Source organism: Rousettus aegyptiacus, unplaced genomic scaffold (assembly GCF_014176215.1).
Source record: "Rousettus aegyptiacus isolate mRouAeg1 unplaced genomic scaffold, mRouAeg1.p scaffold_m13_p_9, whole genome shotgun sequence".
NCBI classification, from domain to species: domain Eukaryota; kingdom Metazoa; phylum Chordata; class Mammalia; order Chiroptera; family Pteropodidae; genus Rousettus; species Rousettus aegyptiacus.
The window spans coordinates 30,604,082-30,627,217 of record NW_023416312.1 but is presented as its reverse complement, the minus strand read 5'-3'; the positions used below and the strand labels follow the sequence as shown (position 1 = coordinate 30,627,217).

At 47.7% G+C, this 23,136-nt stretch overlaps 2 protein-coding genes across 3 annotated transcripts; both read left to right on the top strand.

The window, feature by feature from the left end:
* Positions 1-272: 272 nt before the first annotated feature.
* Positions 273-13,380, top strand: ELK1 (ETS transcription factor ELK1). Of its 2 annotated transcripts, none has more exons than XM_016141826.2 (6): positions 273-408; positions 7,418-7,691; positions 9,646-10,101; positions 10,754-11,197; positions 11,831-11,932; positions 12,018-13,380. In XM_016141826.2, exons 2-6 carry the CDS (start codon positions 7,482-7,484, stop codon positions 12,114-12,116), a joined length of 1,311 nt encoding a protein of 436 aa, XP_015997312.2. In that variant the 5' UTR covers positions 273-408; positions 7,418-7,481; the 3' UTR covers positions 12,117-13,380. The 2 variants fall into 2 exon arrangements, with proteins under 2 accessions (XP_015997312.2, XP_036082761.1); XM_036226868.1 differs by lacking the exon at positions 273-408 and adding an exon at positions 3,209-3,353.
* A 42-nt stretch (positions 13,381-13,422) lies between these two features.
* LOC107509356 (complement factor properdin) lies at positions 13,423-22,804 on the top strand. The gene is made up of 10 exons (XM_016141825.2): positions 13,423-17,228; positions 17,509-17,605; positions 17,692-17,842; positions 19,036-19,211; positions 19,683-19,853; positions 19,987-20,178; positions 20,372-20,545; positions 20,794-20,985; positions 21,143-21,254; positions 22,583-22,804. The coding sequence occupies exons 1-10, from the start codon at positions 17,211-17,213 to the stop codon at positions 22,740-22,742; spliced, it is 1,443 nt and encodes a 480-aa protein (XP_015997311.1). The 5' UTR covers positions 13,423-17,210; the 3' UTR covers positions 22,743-22,804.
* Positions 22,805-23,136: the final 332 nt, after the last annotated feature.

Genomic DNA, 23,136 nt, shown 5'->3' with positions numbered 1-23,136 from the left:
AACCCTGGCGGTCATCAGCGTTCCATCAGTTCCCCTTGGACCAATCACGTCATAGCTCTGTGGGGCAGGGCCCGCCTCCCCAACCCTGGAAGTCGTGCGGTTAATCCGTGGTGCTTGGCCAATCAGCGAGCAACGGAATGCTTGGCTCCGCCTCCACAGGACCACGTGAGCAGTGGGGCAACGCAGGGGTGGCTTCTAGGCGCCGCCGCCGCCGCCGCCGCCGCCGCCGCCGCCGCCGCCGCCGCCGCCGCCGCCGCCGCCGCCGCCGCCGCCGCCGCCGCCGCCGCCGCCGCCGCCGCCGCCGCCGCCGCCGCCGCCGCCTCGGAGCCCGGGCCTGGGGGGCGGTGGGGCGGCGCATGGAGCCCCCGCCCCCCGGAGCTGCTAACACTGCCGCTGCGCTACGCACAGGTGAGTCGGGGCCTGGAGGGTGGAGGACAGTGTCCATGACCCCACGTATCCTTCCCGCCTCCGCGCAAGGGATGTGGCTTGGCCCATGGCCTACTGGTGGTGTTCGACTCTCCACCGCCACCACCGCGGTTGGTGGACTTGCCTGTGGCATTATGTCCTCCCTTGATCTGACCGTGGCCTAACCCCCCTTCCTGTTTTATGGTGGATCGGTCTGTGCGCTTATATTTCTCCCCACCCCCCCCCCTTGCAGTGGACTCGTCCATGGTCTTGTCCCCACCCCCACTTATAGGGGACTAGTCTCTGGCATTGTCCAACTTCTTGACTATAGGTCCTCAACTTTCAAGGACCCCGTCTGTGGCCATGTTTGTTCCACCCCTCCTGTTCCTTGTAGTGAGTGAATCAATCCGTGTTGTACCCTCCGCTCCTCTTTAACAGTAACTACATCTGTGAATTTGTATTCTTGCCTCCTCCAGTTTCCCAGGCCATCAGTCCATGGCTTTATCATGCACACACCATTTTACCGTGTATCAGTGCATGATTATATTCACATCCCCCTAGTTACCAGCCTATCGCCCTATCCTCCATTTTTTATAGACTGATGCTCCAGTCCTTGGACTTTTCCTTTCCTTTTAATAGTGGATCAATTTAGTGCTTTATATCCTCCCCATTTTCAGTAGTCCAGTCCATGGCCTTGACCCCTCTCCTTTTAGTCAGTCTGTGTGATGGCTTTTCTCCCCCTCCACTATTGTGCAGGAGTCAGTGTGCTTTCTGCTCCCCTTGGCCCCAGAAAATTTAGATGAGCCTTTACACTACCACCACACCTTTGCAGTATCTGCTACCTGTGTCCTTGCATTCACACCTTCTCTCCTGTGAGTTCAGTGCTTTGTAATCCCTCCTCTAGGAGGATCAGCCTATGTACTTTTATTTCCCCCCTTTTTTCCTTGTGGATCAGTCATGGTCTTTCCTGACCCTCTTCCTCCTCCTTTATAGTGGATCAGTTTGTGTGCTTGTTGATCCAGGTCTTTTTTACTCTAGAACACACACCCTCATGCACATTGTTAACCATTAAGATGTTCTGCCTCACTGCAATAAATGAATACATTAGTGATAGTGGTAATGCTAATAGGAACTAACATTTTTGGGTACCTACTGTATACTAGTCAAAGTGCTTTATATTAATGAGTTCATTTAATCTTCACTACAACCCTATTAGGTAGGTACTGAAGAAACTTCAGCATAGGGAGATTAAATATCTTACTCAAAAGTGATCCAGTTAAGTACCAGGTTAGGGTGCCCCTCTCTCACCTCATCCCATCACATATGAGGCCCCACTCCTTAAAAACCAAATTAGTTCCATCTCCAAGCTTTTGTTTTTGCTGTTCCCCCTGCCTGCAGAGCTTTCTCCATTGCACAGCTTGTCTCAACTCCCATCTACCCCCAATCCCAGAAGCTGTGTGGCCTTATTGATTTAACCACTTTCTCTTTGCACCTGTTTCCTCATTTGTAAAATGGGATCAGAACTAGAATCCTCTCCAGTGTAAATAAAGAATACCTGTGAGTTAATAATAAAACAGATAATCTCTCTGGCCCTGACTCCTACACCCCAACTCTGTTCCAGCCACACTGACCTCACTTGTCCTCAAATACACAGTTGTGATCTAGCCCTCCAGGCCTTTACATTAGCTATTGTTTCTACCCAGAACACTCTACCCCTGAGCTCTGCATGGTTCCTTTCTTGGCACTGTTCAATTGTCAACCCATCCCTGACCATCTGAACCTGCACACCTAGCAGGACTCATGCCCCTTCTCTGCTTTATTTGTCCCTTTGCCCTTTATCATTATTGGTCACACTATAGGTTACCAGTTTATTGTATTGTCTCTCCCCATTAGAATGGGAGTCCCATGAGGACTTACAGTTTTTGTCTGCTTAGTCACTGGTAGATCTCCAGCACCTAAAAATATACTTAGTATAGAGTAGGTGTTTGATAGGAATTTATTGCATGAATGAATGGGAAAAATATAATTTCAGACAAATCAGTGTGGGAGGCAGATGGAGACAAAGAGGGCATATGAGAGTTAGTTAAGAGGCTAGCTAGCTAGTTGGAACTGTTCACTCAACAAACACTGAGCACTTAGTACCAGGTACTCTTCTAGGTGCTAGGGATGTGGAAAGGAACAAAACAGGTGGAAATTCCTGCCCTTGTGGAACAGACGTTTGCTAAAAGTGGAGGCAACAGACTATATAAATAAAACAAGTAGAATTATATGGTATGTTAGACAAGTGCTAAGGAAGAAAAATGAAGTAGGGAAGGTAAGAATAGCGTATTAGGGTGGTTGAAATCTGAAGCACGAGGCAGGGCTCACTTAGAAGGCAACTCTTGAATTAAGGCCTGAAGGAGGTTAGAGAGGGAGCCATAATGTCTAGTGGAAGAGTATAGGAAAAAGGAACACCCAGTGCAAAGGCCCTCAGGTGGGATCATGCCTGTCATGTTCAAGGGACATGAAGGAGGCCAGTATGGCTGGAGCCAAGTGGAGGGAGGCATAGGAGGTGAGATCTGAGAGGTAATGGGAGCCAAATAGTATAGGTCTCAGTGATACATAAAGTTGAGGAGAGGGGCTTGGAGAGGGAGAAGAATGACACACTAGCTAATAGCTAACATTTCTTGAGTGTCACCATGTGCCAGAGATATTTTTCTAAATCCTTTACGTATATTAATATTTAATCCTTACAAATGCCTTTGAGAATAGGTGTATTTTCAGTATGTTTTGCTTTGAGAGTGAAATATCCCCCATTTTACAGATGCAGAAACAGACCCTGAGAGGGTAAGCAACATGCTCAAGGTCACACAGTCAGGACAGGGCAGAGGAGTATGAGGTTGAAGACCCAGAAACAAGAACAGCTTTGCAAGGGCAGATGGATTATTTGACACATTGGATCACACAGAGTAAGACTTAATTCTGCCTGGGAGATACTGGAACTGGATACTTAATGGTGTGATAAAGGGTTCATCGGGTGCCAGAAGGGAGAAGGGCACTCCTGGCAGGGAGAACAACACATTCATATCCTCAGAGGTGGGAACCGGATGAACTCAGGGTGGCCATGATCTAGTATGCCAAGCTTGTGCCCACCTCAGAGCCTTTGTACATGTTTTCCCCACTCCCTGAAGTACCCTTCCCACAGATGTCAGCGTGCTTTGCTACCTCCCTCCCTTCAGGTCTCTGCTCAAATGTCACTTTCTCAGGGAAGCCCTCCCTGCTCACCATGTGTAAAGGAGCATCCTTGTCACCCTGTAAGATCTTACCCCTCTGTTCCTCTTCATAGAGAGCTAGTGTTATAAGTTGGCTAGGATCAGTGCCTGGCTCTGCCAGTTTCCAGCTGTGTGACCTTTGGAAAGTTACTTAACTTCTCTGTGCTTCCATTTCCTCATCTGGAAAATGAGAGGGTAATAATAAGCCCCACTCCTTAGTGCTGGTTTGTGGATTAAATGAGTTAAATGATTGAAATGGTATGTAGCACATAGTACAGGTTATATGACTGGTTCTTATTTTTTAAATTAATATTATCATTCACAGAATGCAAGTAGGTGTCTAATAGGCCTCTGAGACTGACTCCAAAATTGACTTCCTCTTCTTCCCTCAAAGCCTGCTTTCTTACGGTGCTCCCATCTCAGTTGATCCTGTCTCCATCTTTTCTTTCCAGGTGATCAGGCCACAAACCTAGAATCACCCTTAACTCCTCTTTCACTCTCAGTTTATCTGTCAGCAAATCCCATTCACTCCATCTTCAGATTTTATCCATAACACTGCCACTTCTCATCAATTCCACTGCTACCACCACCATCTCACTGGGACTATTGCAGTAGCCTCTTCAGCCTTTAGTCAGTCCTCGCAAGAGCCAGAGTGATCCTGTTAACATCCAAGTCACAGTCTGTCACCCTTCTGTTCACAGCCCTCTCATGGTTCCCGTCTCACTCAGATTCAAAGTCAAAGTCTTTACAGGGCCCAAAAAGGGCTCACTCAGTCAGGCTTCTGTTGCCCCTCTTATCTCCTACTACTGTCACCTTGCTCTCTCCAGCCATGCCAGACTCCTTTCTTTTCCTCCAACATGCCTGGCGCCCTCCAGCCTCAGGACCGGACCTTTCAGCTTGGCTATTTCCTCTGTTTGGATCACTGCTCCCCAGGTTGTCACAAACCTGATTCCTTCTCCTCTTTTAGATCTTTGCTCAAATGTCACCTCCTCGGTGATGACTCTCCCTTGACTACCTTTTCAAAAATTCCTTTTTGCCTGTGTCATTTTTTCCCATAGCTCTATCATCATCTGACATTATTTACTTGTTTATCTTGTTTCTTGTCTCTCTTCTCCAATAAAATGTCAATTTCCCTAGATCACCTGGCCCACAGCAGACACTCAATAAATGCTTGCTAAATGAGATGAAGAAAGGTAAATACATACTGAATAAGGCAAATTACTAGACCTGTTATTATGGATCAAGTGGAAAATGTGATACTAAACAAAATATAGAACCCTGCTAGCTGTTTAGGCTTGAAGCAAACTGTCAGATTTTACCTTAATTGATAGGTTCTGTTGCCACCAAAAGAGGAATTGCTAAAATTGTTTGTCTTCGCCACCAGGAGTCACACTGAACCCTTTGTGCCTCTGAAACTAGCAAGCCTTTGCAATAAACTCAGGGTTCCAATGATAGGACTCTCTAATCTGGGCACTTCATGACCTTGTGGCTTATTATATAATTGCCTAAAATTGTGTCTTCTGAATGAACTTCGAGACCACTCAGACATAAGGGTATCATACTGTATATTTAACTACAGGTTAAAGAATCAAGCTATAAATAATGGAGGTTCTTTGAAACCTGATTTGGAAGGTCTTATTCTTAATCCAACAATCCCAGCAAGTGAACAGTTGATTGATGAAAGCTAATTCTGTAAGCAATAGGAAGCGTGTATTTATTTCCAGTTTGCACTTAGCAAAGAGACCAGTTATTTGGGTTGGGGTGAAGGGGACAGGAAAGGTCTTGTTCTCTTTGGGACATGCTTCGAAGCAGTGTGAGGGACAATTTCACATAATGGTTTAAAAGCTTACACAACTGGAACCTGACTGCCTGGGTCCAAATCCTGGCTTTTCAACCTAGAGCCATATGGCCTATAGACATCATTTAGACATTTTTTGCCTTGGCTTCCTCCTTTGTAAATTAGCGAGCATAAGAGTATCTTACTTCTCAGGATTGTGATGAGGGAGAAATTAGTCAATACCTGTAAAAATAGCAGTAGAGGTGTGCATGACCTTATCTAAAACCCTTGGGGCCAGATGTATTTCAGAATTTTGAATTTTTCAGATTTTATAAAGTTAACAAGGTGTACATACAAGATGTTACATAACACCCCTAGTGGGCTCCGTAATCAGCCACATTCGGATTTCTGCAGCAAAATGTATGAATAGTCACACTCAGTAAGGATTAGGAAAGATCAGAAAGGGCCTTGTTTTGTTTAAGATCAGGTTTTGCTGCCAAAAGGATTACACAGAAGCCTTCTGTTCTTAGAGTTTTTCGGATTTTGGAATAGTGGGTAAGGAATTATGAACAAATCAGAAACTAATATTTGTTTAGAGTTTAGCATACCCCAGGTATGTTAGCTACATTTAATCTGTACAATAACCCTATGAACTAGGTAGTAGTAGTAGTATCCCTATTTTACACATGGGAAAATTGAGGCACAAAGAAGTTAAAAACATGCCTAGGGATCACACCACTAATAAGTTGCAGAACCAGATTTCCCCTGGCAATCTGGTTACAGAGCCTGGGTGATTGTCCAGTGGGCTGTATTGCCTGATTGAAACAATGCCTGGCACATATTAAGCACTCAATAAATGGTATATATATGGTTGTTATCAAGAAGGAGAACATATAGGGACAGTAAAAGGTTTGAGGAGTGTACATAGAGGGACAGAAGAGAGCAAGCGTTCAGTTTCAGAAAGTCTTCATAAAGTCAAGGCCCCAGGGGCTAGGACTTCAATGATGAGGAAGACCTCTAGGCAGAGGAAGGGAACCCCACATGGAGTGAACAGTCTTTGCGAGGGGCTGGCAGAAGGAACCTCCTGAAAACTTAATGTTTGATGTGGCAGAAGATGCAAATGAAAATGTTCAGTTAAGGGCCATTATACTAGTTTTCTGTTCCTGCTGAAACTATCACAAATTTAGCTGCTTAAAACAACTCAAATTTATCATGTTACAGTTCTGAAAGTCGGAAGTCTGACACAGGTCTTGCTGGGCTAAAATACAGGTGTCAGAAGGGCTGCATTATTTTCTGGAGGTTACAGGGGAAGATCTATTTCCTACTCATTCAAGTCACTGACAGAATTCAGTTCCCTGAAGTTGTAGGATTAAGATACCTGTTTCCTTACTGGCTGTGAGCTAAGAGCCATTCCCAACTTTAAGAGGCCACCACATTCTTGGGCCCAGCCCCCTTCCGTCATCAAAGCCAGTAATGGCAGGTTGAGTCCTTCTCATGCTTTGGATCTCTCTTGCCTCTTCTGTCATTGCATATCTCCGAGATGCCTTTCTGCCTCTTTCTCCTGCTTTTATTAAGAGTTCATGTGATTATATTGTGCTCACTTGAATAATCCAGAATAATCTCCCTACCTTTAGGTCTGTAACTTTAAATTCATCTGCAAAGTTCCTTTTGACATGCAACAATATACTCACAGGTTCCAGAGATGAGAATGTAGACATCTTTGGGGGGATACTGCTGCCTACCACAGTCTGCCCTCTAGCCCCCAAAGATTCACATTTGTCCCACATGCAAAATTCATTCACTCTGTCCTAATGTCCCCCAGAATTTCACCCCAATACAGGGATCATCCAAATCCAGGCTGAGGAGCTTTGAATTTGGTCTGAGGGTGTTTAAGGAATGCCGATGGGGTCTGGAGACAGAGGTAGAGGCAAGATGTCAAGAAAAGAATCATCCTGCTTACTGCTATCCTGTCATGTGTCTACAGCCTCTTGGCTCTGAGCCATCTGCCCTCCAGGTACCCCTGGGATGGCGTGAGCACTCCCCCAGCGATGGACCCCTCTGTGACGCTGTGGCAGTTTCTGCTGCAGCTGCTGAGAGAACAAGGCAATGGCCACATCATCTCCTGGACTTCACGGGATGGTGGTGAGTTCAAGCTGGTGGATGCTGAGGAGGTGGCCCGGTTGTGGGGGCTGCGCAAGAACAAGACCAACATGAATTATGACAAGCTCAGCCGGGCTTTGCGGTACTACTATGATAAGGTAAGACCACTGAGAACAGGTCTGGGAACTCAAAAATTTATGTCAGTTACTTTGTTTTCTTGTCTTAATCACTATAGCTATAACTGAAACCAGTATTAAACTTTTCCAGTTCTTACTTCATCTTCTGGTACTCTCAAACCAATATTGCCCCCACCCCACCTCACCCCACCCTCACCCAAACATTTTATCTGTTATTTTTCTTACTGCTTTTGCTAAAACTTTCAAGGTCATTCTGTCCCACCACACCCTGCACAACATTTCATTTTTTTGCCTTATTCCTATAGCCAAAACTTTTGAAAATGCTATTAATACTGAATCTTCCTCGTCATGTCCTCTAGAACCTGGACCAGTCCTAGACTCCCCCAGTAATTTCATAATCTGCTCTTATTCTATCTAGAATAAGAATTCCAGCAGATTCTTATTTCTAGAATCAAAACCTCCATGATAATAATATACTAACCTTTGCTTATCTCATCCTCTGGAACCCTCAACACTTTCATCAGTTATTTTGTTATTCCTTTAGATAAAACCTCCAAAACAACATAGATGATGCCAGCTCCACACCCAATCATCTTGAGTTCCCAGAGCAACACTGGTCTACCCCAGTATTTATATCATTTTATTTTATCATCTTTTCCCATAGCTAAAATTTTAAATTTTCCTCATCTTATCCTCTTAGACTCCCACACCAGCACTGAATTTCCCCTCCCTCCCCCCAATATTAATACCATTTATTTAAATTTCTGATTTCTTTACCTGAAACTTCCAAAACAATATTCATATCCTTTTCATTTCTTTTCTGCAAAACACAAACCCACCCTATGATGTACCTGACTGGCATTAAAATGTCCCTAGACTATTTGAGTGCCCCTGCAAATCCCTTTTGTCCCCCAGAATAGCCCTGGAGCTATCCTGCATACCCTTAATCATTTTTAGCATATATTCCATTTAATATTTTATTCCTTTAGCTAAAACCTCTAAAACAGTATTAATAATAAAGCTGCCTTACTTCTCTGAGACCACCAGAACAGACCTGAGACCCTCCAGACCTAACATGAAATATCCCAAACATGCTCTGTGCCTCACCCAAGCCAGCCTTGAGATTCTCCCCCAAATTTATATCAGTATTTTAATATTCTTGTCTCATTACTATCAGTTACTTCATTTTCTTAGCTTAAACCTCCACAAATGTATTAAGAATGCAGCTCCTCACCCTAGTGACTTTCCCCTGTTCCATGTCTGTGTCAACAGCTTTAAATAATCCTCTATATTAGTAATTTATCTCTATATTCTTCTACATTAATTTAGTCTCTTCCAACATTTATATATCAGTTACTTCATTTTTCTGTCTTACTACATTAGACTCTAAAACTGTGTCCTAGTAGCCACCCCCAAGGCCTGACCCTGTTAACCCAAGACACCCCTGGTTCCTGAAGCCAGGAGAAAAGCCTGCTCCTACACCTACTCCCCTAGGTGAACCCCATTGTGGAGAGAAGCCACTGCAGTGGGGGGTGGGTGTCTGAGGTAAGGGTGAGGGAATCAGAGAGGTGGAGATGAAAAGTGACAGAGACTTGGAGAGGGAGAGATCGGGGACAGACATGGAGGGGAGACAGAGAAAGGGGATAAGGGCAGTAAACTAAAGGAAGAACTGTGGAGTGGAGAATAGAGAAGGAGAAACTGGAGAAGAATACAGAGGGGAATCAGGATGGGGTAGAAAGAAGGAGAAACTGAAGAAGGGAGGAGGAACACAAAAATTGAGAGATGGGTGAGATGTGAAATGGGCTGGGAGGCAGACATGGAAGCAGGACGGTGCATATGGAAAAAGACAGAAGAGGGGGATGAGGGAAGAAAGATACTAGGAGACACATCCCTCTACCACCCCACCTCATCCACATCCTCTTCGTACCCTGGCCCTTTCGTCTAAGGCCCCCTATCCTGTCTCCTCCCTTCCCAGAACATCATCCGCAAAGTGAGTGGCCAGAAGTTCGTCTACAAGTTTGTGTCCTATCCTGAGGTTGCAGGGTGCTCCACTGAGGACTTCCCACCCCAGCCCGAGGTGTCTATCACTTCCACTATGGCAAATATGGCCCCCACTGCTATACATGTTGTCCCTGGGGACACTGCCTCTGGGAAGCCAGGCACACCCAAGGGTACAGGAATGGCAGGCCCAGGTGGCTTGGCGCGAAGCAGCCGGAATGAGTACATGCGCTCGGGCCTCTATTCCACCTTCACCATCCAGTCCCTGCAGCCGCAGCCGCAGCCACAGCCACCCCTGCAGCCACGGCCCATTTCAGTGCTTCCCAACACTGCCCCAGCAGGAGCAGCAATGCCCCACTCAGGGAGCAAGAGCACCAGTCCTAGCCCCTTGGAGGCCTGCCTGGAGACTGAGGAGGCTGGCCTGCCCCTCCAGGTAAGGGCTGGAATATGGAAATTCAATAACAGGAGGGATGTACAATTACTAAATGGGGAGGGGCAGGAGAATGGGACATAAATGTCTTATTAAAGGATATGTGGTGGAAGGAGAGACACGGAAGTCCCCTTGGAGAAAGGGTTGGAGAGGTGAACTATGCTAGAACTGAGGAGAGTTTGAGCTACAATTAATAATACATCCAACTTGTAGTAGGTGCCCTGAATTTATGTATTTGCTTAATGTATTGGTTCTCTCACTTCACTCACCAGAATCGCATGGAGGGCTTTTTAACTCACAGGTTGCTGGAGTGCACCCCTTGAGTTTCTGATTATGTGGATCTAGGATTATGTGCCCAAGAATTTGCATTTTTAACCAGCTTCCAGATGAGGCAGATGCTGCAGTCTGTAAAGCAATTTTTTAGAACCTCTGCTTTTATGACTGAGAGTGCTTATCCCCTAGAGTCCTGTCCCGCCTCTAGGTTGCAGCCTGCCCTCAGATATGAGAAGCTGCCCCAGAATAATCCCTACTTTGATTAATCCCACTCCTGTTGGAGGAGCTGCCCTGATGTGCAGTTAGTAACAAGTCCCACTTTTCCAGAGAAGTCATTGGCTCTGCTGCTCCAGCAATCTTTACACACACCCTCCTCTCCCAGGTCATTCTGACCCCGCCAGAGGCCCCGAACCCTAAGTCAGAAGAGCTGAAGGTGGAGCCGGGGTTGGGCCGGCCACTGCCCCCAGAAGTGAAAGTAGAAGGGCCCAAGGAGGAGTTGGACGCGGCAGCCGGTGGGGAGGCAGGGTTTGTGCCGGAAGCTGTTAAAGCTGAGCCGGAAGTCCCTCCTGCGGAGGGCCTGCCAGCCCGACTTCCCACAGTTATGGAGGGTGCAGTGCCGGTGGGTGGCCTCGGGGCTTCCACAGCTTCCAGCACGGAGATCGCCCAGCCTCAGAAGGGCCGGAAGCCCCGGGACCTGGAGCTTCCACTCAGCCCTAGCCTGCTGAGTGGGCCAGGACCCGAACGGACTCCAGGATCAGGAACTGGCTCCAGTATGCAGGCACCGGGGCCAGCGTTAACGCCATCCCTGCTACCTACGCACACATTGGTGAGTGCCTGTGGAGGGGCGGGGCTGGCTCCCAGTAGGAATGGGATTGGCGAAGGGATGCGACCAGATTTGAGTGACTGGGATGGTGCAGCCTTCACGTGCAATTGGCCCCGTTGGACTGGAGGTGTGGGACTTGATTAATGAAGGGCGAGAGAGGCTCAGAGGCCGAGGGATCAGTGGTCATAATGAAGGGCAAGTCTGATGAGTTTTGTAGGTAGAGACTGAACGACTGAGAGGCCCTGTGTGGGAACAGTTTCTGGGTTGGCACATGGCATGAGTAACCTGAGCAAGGCTTTTTGGTCTGGCATTGGTTTAGCGGGCTTCCTTTGAGTTATAGGGGTGGAATGCAAGAGTTGGAGGTTGACCCTGAGCTATTGGTTTTATAACTTGTGTAGTTTGTTGATGGGGTCTTGTGGGTGATCTTGCCCAATGAGGCTGGGGTGTCTTAACAGGAGTTGGGAGGGTTGTCCATGTAAAGTTGGAGAGATGTCACCGGCCTGGCCTTAGTAGTTGTGGTCTAGGCCTATGTACTTTCAGTGACCTGAGAAATCTGGTGGGGCTGGAACCAAGTTTCTTCTGTTTTCCCACACCTGCCCTCTGCTCACCTGAGCTCTGACCACCCCTTCCTCACAGACTCCGGTGCTGCTGACGCCCAGCTCGCTGCCCCCCAGCATTCACTTCTGGAGCACCCTGAGTCCTATTGCACCCCGTAGCCCTGCCAAGCTCTCCTTCCAGGTAGGATCTCTTCCCCCCATCTTGGAGAGGGTGAGAGACACTAGCATGATCCCCATTCATGACTTCTCCCTATTTCTGTTCCCAGTTTCCATCCAGTGGCAGCGCCCAGGTGCACATCCCTTCCATCAGCGTGGATGGCCTGTCAACCCCCGTGGTGCTCTCCCCAGGGCCCCAGAAGCCATGACTACCGCCACCACCCCATTCGGGGGTCATTCACGCCCTGAACTTCTCTCCAGCCAGCTGTCTCAAGGAGAAACATAGTTCAACTGACAGACATGTGCTCTTGTCATCGTTGGGTGGGGATTCTTAGGAAGAAGGATCTCAATTACTCTTCCACAGAAAACATACTTCCCTTTTCTTGGTCAATCCCCCAGTGGCCGCCCTTACACGTCTCCTACCACAGTGCTGGGGACGGTTTATTTATTTATTTTTTGAAGGCCACTGGGAGGAGCCCGGCCCAACCCTAGGTGGTAAGGATATCTTCCCCAGCTCCACATTTTTCCCCCAAGATGAGACAATCAGGGTCTGGCTTAAGAAGGACCTTTATTTATTTCTCAGTCTATCTTTGGGGAGCTGAGGGAGCCCTGTATCCATTTTAGGGTGTGGGTAGAAGAGCTAGTTTTTCGTAGTTTCTTATTCCTGGCTATCTCTAAGGGTCCAGGAAGAATTTGTGCTGTTTAACAGTTGAAAGTCTTGGCCAAGGCAGTCTCACACCCTTGGGATAGAAATTCCCACCCACCCCAGCCTTTCAGACAGCCTGTCCTTTGTCAGCTATCTTTTTGGCCAGGGATGAATGCCTCTTTTGTTCTACTTCCCCCTGAGAAGCCATGCCTGTATCTGCCAAACTCCTTGGAGTCCTGCCTCTTACCTCCCAATGGAGCATTTTTGGGAGAAGTGGTCCCCGTCTGGGGGGCCCCTCCAGCCAGAACTCCAGGTCTCCCTGGTCCCCCACCCCCTGCCATTTTGATAGTATAATCTATTTTTAAACAGGGCTTTTCAATAGAGGAGAGGGGGACATCTCTTCCTATATCTGAGGTGGGGTGGGTGGGAAGGAAGGGGTTTGGGGGATGGGAATCTTCCCGCTGCCCCCAAGTGTTTATTTTTGATACCAAACATGTATTTTCAGCTCCCTCCCTCCCAGCCCCCCAATTTCCTGCGGGCGGGTACAAAGGACCTTTAAGAGTCCCTGGAGTTGGGAGGGAGGAATGGGGGACATAAAGCCTGTCCTATCTGAAGTCCAGGCTGGAGAGGGTGGGTTCAAAAGACTCCTGGGCTCACCTCTCAGCACCAGCCCAGCCCAGGCCTGAGGACCTGTGGGTTGGTGATTTGGGGGACAGTGCAATACCTGTCTCCACTGTTTGTTTTATTTCCCCCCAAAATGGATCTTTTTTTCTAAGAGTCCCAGAGAATAGGGAATTGTTCCTGTAAATATATATTTTTAAAGGTGATGCTGGAGGCTGCTAGCATTTTTTTTCCTGAAGCCGTGAGGGCCAGTTGTATGTGACAGGCATGACTGTGTGTGAAAGGTGGTGAGGGTATAAGATTGATTATCAGCATGATGGTGTGTATCAAAAACAGTCGTAGAGACTACAGATTAGTAACCAGGTATGAAAAAGAAACCGGAAAACTATGGTTGTGTGTGCATATGTGTGTAAAATCATGTGTGAGAGAGTGGAAGTTTTAACCACAAATCGTGGCTCTGCATCAGGTAATTGCTGTAAGAATGAATGAGTAATTAAGGTACTATACAATAAACTGGTGGTGTGTGTGAAATAATGTTTATGAGAAGGTAGTGGGGACCGCAAACCAGTCACTGTTTGACAGGCCATTGGTGAGCAGGATAGACTGATCGACAAAGTATGAGAGCCTGTAGGCATGAAAGTGTGGTAGAGCTTGTCAGGGACTGTGGGTGAGAAACTTCACTGTACATAAGCAGGTGGTTCAGTGTTGGGAGATAAATTGTGTGCGAAACTGTTTATGCAAGGCTGTCATATCAACTAAAGTCATGAGAGCATGTGTGAGAAGTCAATTGACAGCAAATGGCTGTGAGGCCAATGGGTGCCTGAGACACAAGATACAAGAATGTATCATTGTGTGTATGAAAACTGTTCATGTGAGACTAGCAAAGACAAACTGAGAAAAAAAAAATGGCTGTGCTGGGAGAGTATGAGGCTGTAATTTGTGTGTGTGGGTCACCGATGGTGTGACTAAAACTGCGAGAGACCACATAACTGAGTAAGAGACAATAAGTATCAGTAATGAAGTCAGGGCTGTGTAAAAACTTGACAACTGAGCAGTATGTAAGAGTGTGGGTCTGCAAAACATTTCATAAGAGACTAATTCATGTTTGTGAAAAACTCAGAATATGAGACTGAGACCATGTGATGTGTGTGAGAAACTGGAGAAGCTGTAATTGTATTTGAGTGTACATGGTAAGCTGACTGTATGAAGAAAATGGTGGTGTAAGCAGTTAAGACAGGCCATGAGAGATGGGTGTATAAGACTTACTTAGAGCCTAGTAGCAATTGTGATTTTCTCAAACAAGGAGAGTGATGATCACACTGAACAGGTGACTGAGACAGTGTCTGAGAAACTGGGTATGTGTAAAACTCTGCAAGAGACTATTAAAGGCTGTAAATCAAGGACTGGTTGGAAGCTGCTTAAGAAATGTGGGACTAGATAACTGAGACAATGTCTGAGATATTGTGTGATTGTGTATGCATATGAAACTCTTAGCTATCATCAGACTGCAGGTATGTGAAATGAGGGCTTGAGTGTGAAGAGGTAGGAGAAATGGTGATTTTGTGTGTGTACAAGAAACTTCATGAGAAGCTAGTGTAGTTGTAAATCAGTGACTATGAAAATGATAGCCTGAGTGGTTGAAACATCAGGTCTGACTGACTGACTGACTGTGTTTGCATGTGAAAAACTGGCGAGAGTAAATATTGGTGATATTGGCCAAATGCGACAGGCTATAAAGACATGATCCTGCATGTGAATTGTTAGGAGACAGTTGTAAAACTGGGAATCAATGACAAAATGGCTCTTTGAGTGACAGAGAATGTCCGAGAGGCTATGTGATTGAGTATGTATGTGAGCCTGTTTGTAGAGACTGCAGTAATGGCTGTAAATCCAGAACTGTGTAACTGTGTTTTAAAAATAGAGAATGATCCAAACTGAATGAAACTGCATGAGATACCACAAATCAAATGTGCCAGGCCTCTTCTCTTTGTCTTCTTTCTCTGCAGGTCCCTCCTCAGCCCCTATGCTGCATTTCCCTGCCTCATGGGATCAATAGTGTCTCAAATGCCTGGACTTGACCAGGGATCAGGAGGAGAGGGAAGTTAACCCATGCAAAGCCCCAGGGAAGTCCGGCATTTCTCCATTTGAGACACTATTGATCCCTGCCCCATGACGCCCACATTCTTACCTCCAACCCAGACTCTTCCTCTTGGCACCTCACAGAATCTCTAAAGTTTTGTCTATTTCACTTAATTTGCATTCAACAGATGTTTGTTAATCCCTGCAGACACAGCAGTCAACAAACCAGACAAAAATCCCTGCATTTGTGGAGCTGGTATTTGAGTGAGGGCAATGGACAAGAAACAGATACATCATACAAAGATTAATGAGACAAGACTCTGTTAAAATAAGAAATCTGCAGAATCATTTTATTGCCCAAATGTGGGAGGAGATGAAAGCACCGACAGTCCTCTTTCACAGGAACTCCTATTGAGTATACAGTTTAGGAACAAAGAAAATATCGGTTATAACGTTATTACCAGGGCAACAGGTGATTAGATAAAGCAACCAACCAGAAGTACAGGTTTCTTGAGTTTCTTTTCACAGGATAACATAGCACCGATGTCTGAAGTCTTAGAATGCTAACAAGACCTCTTTGTTTAAAGCACACTTTCCGAAACAGGCTTATATTATGAGGAAACAGTATATCTGAATGTCAACACACTTTCTTTATCTCCCACAAACAAGATTAATATTCTTGAGAAAGTTCTGTTTTACCATTACAGCTGACCAAATCAAATCCTTTTACTTTATTTTAATTTTCAGAATGGTATTTCTCCCTCTGTGAATGCAGGGAAATAATACTGCCTTCCTACCTTTCTTAGACTCCTTATTGTTATTTTTAAAGATTTCTTGTTTTTAAAGCAGCTCTGGAGTTTCACTCAGTAGGGCTTGTAAAAAAAAATAGCAGGTTTGTGAAACTCAGTTTTACCTGTATGGAAAGTGGGTCGAAGGGGAATTAATTATTAACAGCGGAATAAGGAGTATATAGAATAGTTTTCGAGATGAGACCTACAAAGGAAGAGTGGGGTCAGGGATTAGAATAATGCTTCTTAGAGTGTGGTCCCCAGACCAGCAGCATCATTTTCACCTGAGAGCCTGTTAGAAATGCACCTTCCAGACCTACAGAATCAGAAATCAGAAATGAGGGTGTGGCCCAGCAATATGTGATTTAACCAACTTTGCAGATAATTCTGATGCACACAAAGGTTTGAGAGCCACTGGGCTAGAGATTGACAGGGGTGCCATACAAAACGGGTAGCTGTGGAAGGCCTCTGTGATACAGGTGATATTTATTCGACTCCTCTTTTAGAGCATAAGCCTCTTGAGGGCCAGGATTTGGGGCTGTCTTGTTCTTTGCTCTATCCAATGCCGAGAACAGCATCCAATAGGTGCTCAATAAATGTTGAATAAATGCATTTAACAGAGCATCTACTATATGACAGGCACTGTGCTAAGAACTTTAAAAAATCTTAACTCCTAATCTTCGCAACACACCCTATTGATGTAGGCTCAGGGATGTCACCTACCCAAATTACTCTGATGATGATGACCAGACCTGTTCTCTCCTAACCACCCTCTCCCCAGACCCTGAATATGTCCCCAGCTGACCCCTAGGACTGGATATCCCCAATTCACTCCTGAATCCTCCCCCACTCTTTTGTCACTTCCCCTTCTCACTTCCCTTGTGCTGACCTTCCTTCCCCATGCTGACCATAGGGGACTTCCCTTTCAGGAAAGAGGAGGGTGTGTTAAGTCAGGATGGAAGATGAAGCAATTGCCTTAATGCTCTCTCCACCCCATAAGGAGGGACACGCTGAGTATGTCACACTTGTTTCACCCTTGTTCAACATGCCCATGAGGTTGACCCTGTCATCATAGAGAGCATGCGTTTTTCAGATGAAGAAACTGAGCCTCAGGTTCAAGTCACTTTTCCAAGATCACACAGCTAGGAAGTTCGTCTTGCTCCAAACTCATGCTTCATTTTCCCTCAGTAAGAATGTGTACAAAGCATTGATTGAGTGCTGAGGGGTTGCTGGGTGGGGCATGGGGTGCTGGGGATATAATGATAAAACAGTACCAAGAGTGAAATAGGAAGTAAGGAGGAGAGAGTAGAGGAGGTGGCTCAGAGGCAGAGGTGATAAGGGAGAGGTGGGAGCTGAAGAGACCTGCCCAATGCCCTTTGCCCTCCCAGTTCCTCCTGCCCCTGGTTCCTCTTTCCCACTGACTCCCAGAGCAGTTCAGCTTATAAAGCCAGGCCTCCTCTCTGTCAGTGCTTCAGGAGTGCAGTGCTCAACATGCCTGCTGCGACACAGGCTTCTTGGTTGCTGCTGCTGCCACTACAACTGTTGTTCACCCTGCCAGCCACAGGTGAGTAGGTGAGGCCCAGCTGGCCCCCAGGGGTGCCTGGGTGCACCACAACCCTGACTGTGCCCCACTTCCCTACCCTGTTACAGGCTCAGACCCCGTACTCTGCTTTACCCAGTATGAGGAATCCTCGGGCAAGTGCAAAGGCCTCCTGGGGGAAGGTGTCCGTGTGGAAGACTGCTGTCTCAACACTGCTTATGCCTTTCAGGAGCCTGGTAGCAAGCTTTGTCAGGCATGCAGGTTAGGGGGAGCCTTGGGTTAGGGAGAGGCAGAAAAGATTATCTGTGGGGCAACCCAGAACTGGACTCTTTCCTTCTCTGGGATTCCCAAGGGTGTCTCCAAGGCCCTGATCATGACCATAGCTCAGGGTTTTCCAGCCTCAGTGCTATTGACATTTGGAGCCAGAAAATTATTATTGTGGGGGCTGATTTGTGCATTGCAGGGTGTTTTTTAGCATTCTTGCCTCCCACTAGATGCTAGTAGCAACTCCTCGCACCAGTTGCAAATAAAATGTCTCCAGCTATTGCCAAATGTCCCCTAGGGTACAGAATCATCCCTGGTTGAGAACCACTGCCATAGCTTACATATATTGAGCACTTCCTGTATACTGGAAGCATTGAGGGTGTAGTGCAGCTCAAGTATTTATGAAGGTAGCTCACATCCCTAATTGTGATGACAGGTCATATTGAGTGCTTACTGTATACAGACACATTGTGGAAGTAGGAGAGTTTGGGGAATTCCAGGCCCCTAGTTATGATGATACTTCATATCTATTGAGCACTTCAGCATACTGGGTGCATGGCAGAGGTTGGGGGGAGCTGGAGAATTTATGAGAGTAGCTCTAGTCTCCTTCCTAATCATGATACCACCTTACATGAATTGAGCATTTACTGTATGCCAAAACATATTTTCTAATTGCTTACTGTATATCCCAGATACACCATGGGGATGTGGGATTTGGAGATTTTTTAAGGCAGCTATGGGCCCCTAGTCATGTCAACAGTTCACATCTATTTAACATGATGCCGTATGAGGGTGAGGATAGATCTAGGGTATTTCTGATGGGGTCTCTGAGCTCATTGGGATGATGGCTCCTATTTATTAAGCACTTCCTATTTGCATGGCAGAGGCCCAACAACAGTTCTGGCCCCCTAGTCCTTACATTTGCTTACTGCATGCCTGCACTATCCTTGGGGGACTTAAACGGATAGCTCCAGGTCCCTGATCATGAAGGTAAGTGATATTTATTAAGTATTTACTGTGTGTCCACCTCTTCCCATTTAGTCCCCTAACATCCCTAAGGGGTAGGTACTCTCTTCAATCCATTCCATACATATTTATCCCACACCTCAGCCTGTACCTGCTCATGCTTTGCAGTCCCGTACACCATCCTTGCCAGCTCATGCAAGGACTGCATATGTGTTCCTCTACAGGTCCCCACAATGGTCACCATGGTCCAAGTGGACCCCCTGCTCAGTGACCTGCACTGAGGGCTCCCAGCTGCGGCACCGACGCTGTGTAGGTTGGGGCGGGCAGTGCTCAGAGAAGGTGGAGACTGGGACCCTTGAGTGGCAGCTGCAGGCCTGTGAGGACCAGCCGTGCTGTCCTGGTGAGGAGGATCGCCAAGGCGGGAGTGCATTGTCTGCTATCTGGCACTTGGAACAATCGGGAGAGAGGCCTCAGGGTGGGACTGTGCCTGATATTTGTGAGGCTCTGAGGAGGAGGCAAGTGTAGCTGGAGGATAGTGATGAGAGGTGAGGTCAGAGGGATTCTGATCCTTGTGAGCCATAGTGAGGATGTTGGCTTTTATTCTGAATGTTACGAGGTGTGGGCAGAGGAGAAAAGTGATCTGACTTGGGTTGTGACCTCCTCACTGTCAGGAGGACAAACTACGTGGTGAGGAGTGAAGCAGAAGGACCTGTGTGAAGGTTACTGCAACAATCCAGATGAGCAATGATAGTAGATCAAGTATGACAGAGGATGTGGGGAAAAGAGTAGTTGATGTGAGGTACATGAGGAAGTGAGGACCCCTGAATAACACTCTTACCTCCATCCTCTCCCCCTCATTTCTCTCCCACAGAGATAGGCGGCTGGTCCAACTGGGGGCCCTGGGCACCTTGCTCTGTCACCTGCTCCCAAGGAACCAGGACTCGTCATCGAACATGTGATCACCCTACCCCCAAGTGTGGGGGCCGCTGCCCAGGAGAGGCACAGGAATCAGAGACCTGCTCTACAGCGCAGGTCTGCCCCAGTGAGTGAGGGCAACCACAGGGCACTAATGCAGGCACCCAGGGTGGATCTGAGGGTTGCAGCAGGGAACTGCCAGGGTGAAAGGACTTCACACATGACTACACTTGGTTTCCCTTCATCCAATTCCATCCCAGCACATGGAGCCTGGGCTGCTTGGGGTCCCTGGGGACCCTGCTCAGGCTCCTGCCATGGTGGACCCAGTGCGCCTGTGGAGAAACGAAGCCGCACATGTTCTGCACCTGCGCCCTCCACGAATCCTCCTGGGAAGCCGTGCCCAGGGGCAGCCTATGAGCAGAGGAGCTGCAGTGGCCTGCCACCCTGCCCAGGTACACAGGGATGAGGCCTCTGACACTCTGCTCTTGATTCGGGCACAGATGCTCTATCATTTCTAAGGATATAAATCTTAGCCCATGTGACCATGGAGCTCTTCCTTTGGGGTCAGTCTGCCTTGAGGGTCTAGGGGCTGAAGGTGGGGGAGACTGAGATGGCCTTTCTCCTCACTCCTATCCCCCCCAACAGTGGCTGGGGGCTGGGGACCCTGGGGCCCTGTGAGCCCCTGTCCCGTGACCTGTGGACTTGGCCAGACCATGGAACGACGGACATGTGATCACCCTGTGCCCCAGCACGGGGGACCCTTCTGTGTCGGTGAAGCCACCCGGATCCACATCTGCAACACAGCTGTGCCCTGCCCTGGTCAGCACCTCAAGATGTACCATTTCCATGCCCCAGCCCCTCACCCATCTCTGTTGCCTAGTGCCTACTGCTAATGCCTCATTCCTGCCTCAAATTCCTCATTCCTGGCCCTGATGCCTTGATTCCACTTCTGATCCCTCATTCACACATCTGATCACCCCCACTCCCTTCCTCAGCCCTTATTCCTTCTTCCAAATGTCCTTGGTGTCTCCCTTCATTGGTGTGAGACCTGCTCCCCATCTCTGCAGTAAATGGAGAATGGGGGCCATGGGAGGAATGGAGCACCTGTTCTCGCCCAAAGATGAAAAACATCAGCTGTGAGGAGATCCCAGGCCAGCAGAACCGCTGGAGGAGCTGCAAGGGACGCAAGTTTGATGGACAGCGATGTGCTGGGCAACAACAGGATATCCGGCACTGCTACAACATCCAGCATTGTCTCTGTGAGTGCCCCCCCAGACTATGCTGTGAGGGCAGGCAACCCACGTAGGAACAGGGGTTTTCTGACTCTGCCATGGACTCCATGTTCCTACAGCCTCTCTCTTACCACCCCCCTGAGACCACTAATTCTGGCTCAGTAACCCTCTCCTCTCATTGCAGGGAAAGGCTCATGGTCAGAGTGGAGTACCTGGGGGCTGTGCATGCCCCCATGTGGACCCAACCCCATCCGTACTCGCCAGCGCCTCTGCACAGCTCCACTCCCCAAGTTCTTGTGAGTGAGGAGACAGAGAGTGTCTAGGAAGGGATCATGATATTGCTATGTCAGCAGTGAGGGTGGAAGAGTCAGCTACTCCAACCAGGGCTTCCATCACTGGGCCTAATGTGCCTGCTTTGCCCAGTGCCATTTCCCAATGGCAGGAATGGGGGAAACTAAAGAAGAAGCTGAGAGAGAAGATTCTGAGGGGAGAGTTAGTAGCCTCTGTAACCTGCAGTCAATCGGTCAGTCACTCTGCCATTCTCCCATTCACTCAGTCCTTCATGTATCCATTTGCTCTCCTCTCTCAGTTACCCATGTTTTTATTGGTTCAGTCACTCAGTCAGTCACTCATGCCTCCATGGGTGACTGGATGTCTCACTCAATGTCTTACTGCCCCCAGGCACTCTAAGGCCTTTTTGGCAACATTTGCAACCTGGATCTCCCAAGGGATCCAGGTTGGCAGGGCCCTGACAGGAGGCATATGAGGAATGGTTGGTATATGAAAAAGGGACTGTCACCTCAACCTGAGTCTAGGAAGCTAATTGGGCCTCTCGTGGCAGGAATGGATAAAGACTGTGAGCAGAGTCCTGAGCACAAGTGATCAGCCATCTAAAGTATTTCCTGGTGGCCAGGGTGGCCCAGGTGTTGGAGAGGGTTAAAATACTTACTACCCCTTCCTCATTTCCACATACATCAAGCTACTAGATTAAGGGGCCTGTTCCCATCTTGTGGAAAGCCTGCCATCTGGAAAGCGGTCTCTATCTGTGGAGTTTAGAGTGGGTCCTGAAGATGAGTTAGGGGTGTTGAGTGGAGACATGAAGGGCTTGACAAAGTGAGGTAATGACAGGAAAAAGGGCTTATTGAGAAAATCGGGATGGGAGTGAATGGAGGGCTTGCCCAGTGGGAGAAATAACCCAGGAAAAGACCATTTTGGGCATGGGACTGAGTCTGGATAAAGTGGAAGAAAAAAATAGAAATTGCCTTGGGGCAGGGATTTGGGCCCAACAATAAGGCCTTGAATGCCAGGACAAAACTTTTTTTTTTTTACAGTGGGCAGTGGGGAAAGATGTAAGAGAAGGCAGCTCATGTCAATTAGTGAACACTTTACCTGAATTAACTAATTTATCCTCACTCGGCCCCATGAGGTGGATATTATTATTTCTATTATTCCCATTTTTCAGGTGAGGGAAAGTGAGGCACAGGGAATTTAAATAAATTGCCCCATACCTCACAGCTGAAAATAGTGTTGGGCACACAGTAGACACTCAATGAGAATGTCAAATTCATTCTTGCCTTACCTGAGCTTCTCCCCTCCATTCTATCTCCCCCCTTTACTGCCTCAGGCCCACTCTCTCCACGGTCGAAGGTCAGGATGAGAAGAAAGTGACCTTCTGGGGGAAACCATCCTCGGTATGCGAGACGCTGCAGGGACAAAAGTTGGTGGTGGAGGAGAAACGGCCATGTCTACATGTACCTGACTGCAAAGACCCTGAGGAGCTCTAACATCTTTCTTCCACTGTGACCCTCTGACCTCCCAGACCTCAATAAACAAGCCTCTTCCCTAAGAGTGGGGCCATAGCATCTTCTAGGCCAAAGGGCACAGCACAGGCAAAGTAGCAGTAGCTCATTGTGGAAAACAGTATTTTCCACTGGGGCCACAGTTTGGCAAGAGTGAAATCGCGTATCAATCCCTTCGCCTCTGCTGGAGCCCCAGTGTCTGCCCCCACCCCCCATCCCCACCCCCTACCCCCACCCCCACCTCACCTCACCTCACCCCGCAATAACTGGGGCCACCCAGCATGTCCCTCTGCAGAACTCTGCATTATGGGTTTCCTGTTTGTCTACTCACCCAGGCATACACTTTCTGGTTGGCTGGCATGGTTATCTGTCTCCCCTC

What these genes read in the sequence shown, in the direction of transcription:
- ELK1 (XM_016141826.2), top strand. Translation starts at nt 7,482, where the DNA reads ATGGACCCCTCTGTGACGCTGTGGCAGTTTCTGCTGCAGCTGCTGAGA. An exon ending in TGCTACCTACGCACACATTG is followed by an intron (nt 11,198 to 11,830) that starts GTGAGTGCCTGT and finishes CCTTCCTCACAG; the next exon opens with ACTCCGGTGCTGCTGACGCC. An exon ending in CTGCCAAGCTCTCCTTCCAG is followed by an intron (nt 11,933 to 12,017) that starts GTAGGATCTCTT and finishes TTCTGTTCCCAG; the next exon opens with TTTCCATCCAGTGGCAGCGC.
- LOC107509356 (XM_016141825.2), top strand. An exon ending in GTTCACCCTGCCAGCCACAG is followed by an intron (nt 17,606 to 17,691) that starts GTGAGTAGGTGA and finishes ACCCTGTTACAG; the next exon opens with GCTCAGACCCCGTACTCTGC. An exon ending in TACAGCGCAGGTCTGCCCCA is followed by an intron (nt 19,854 to 19,986) that starts GTGAGTGAGGGC and finishes ATTCCATCCCAG; the next exon opens with CACATGGAGCCTGGGCTGCT.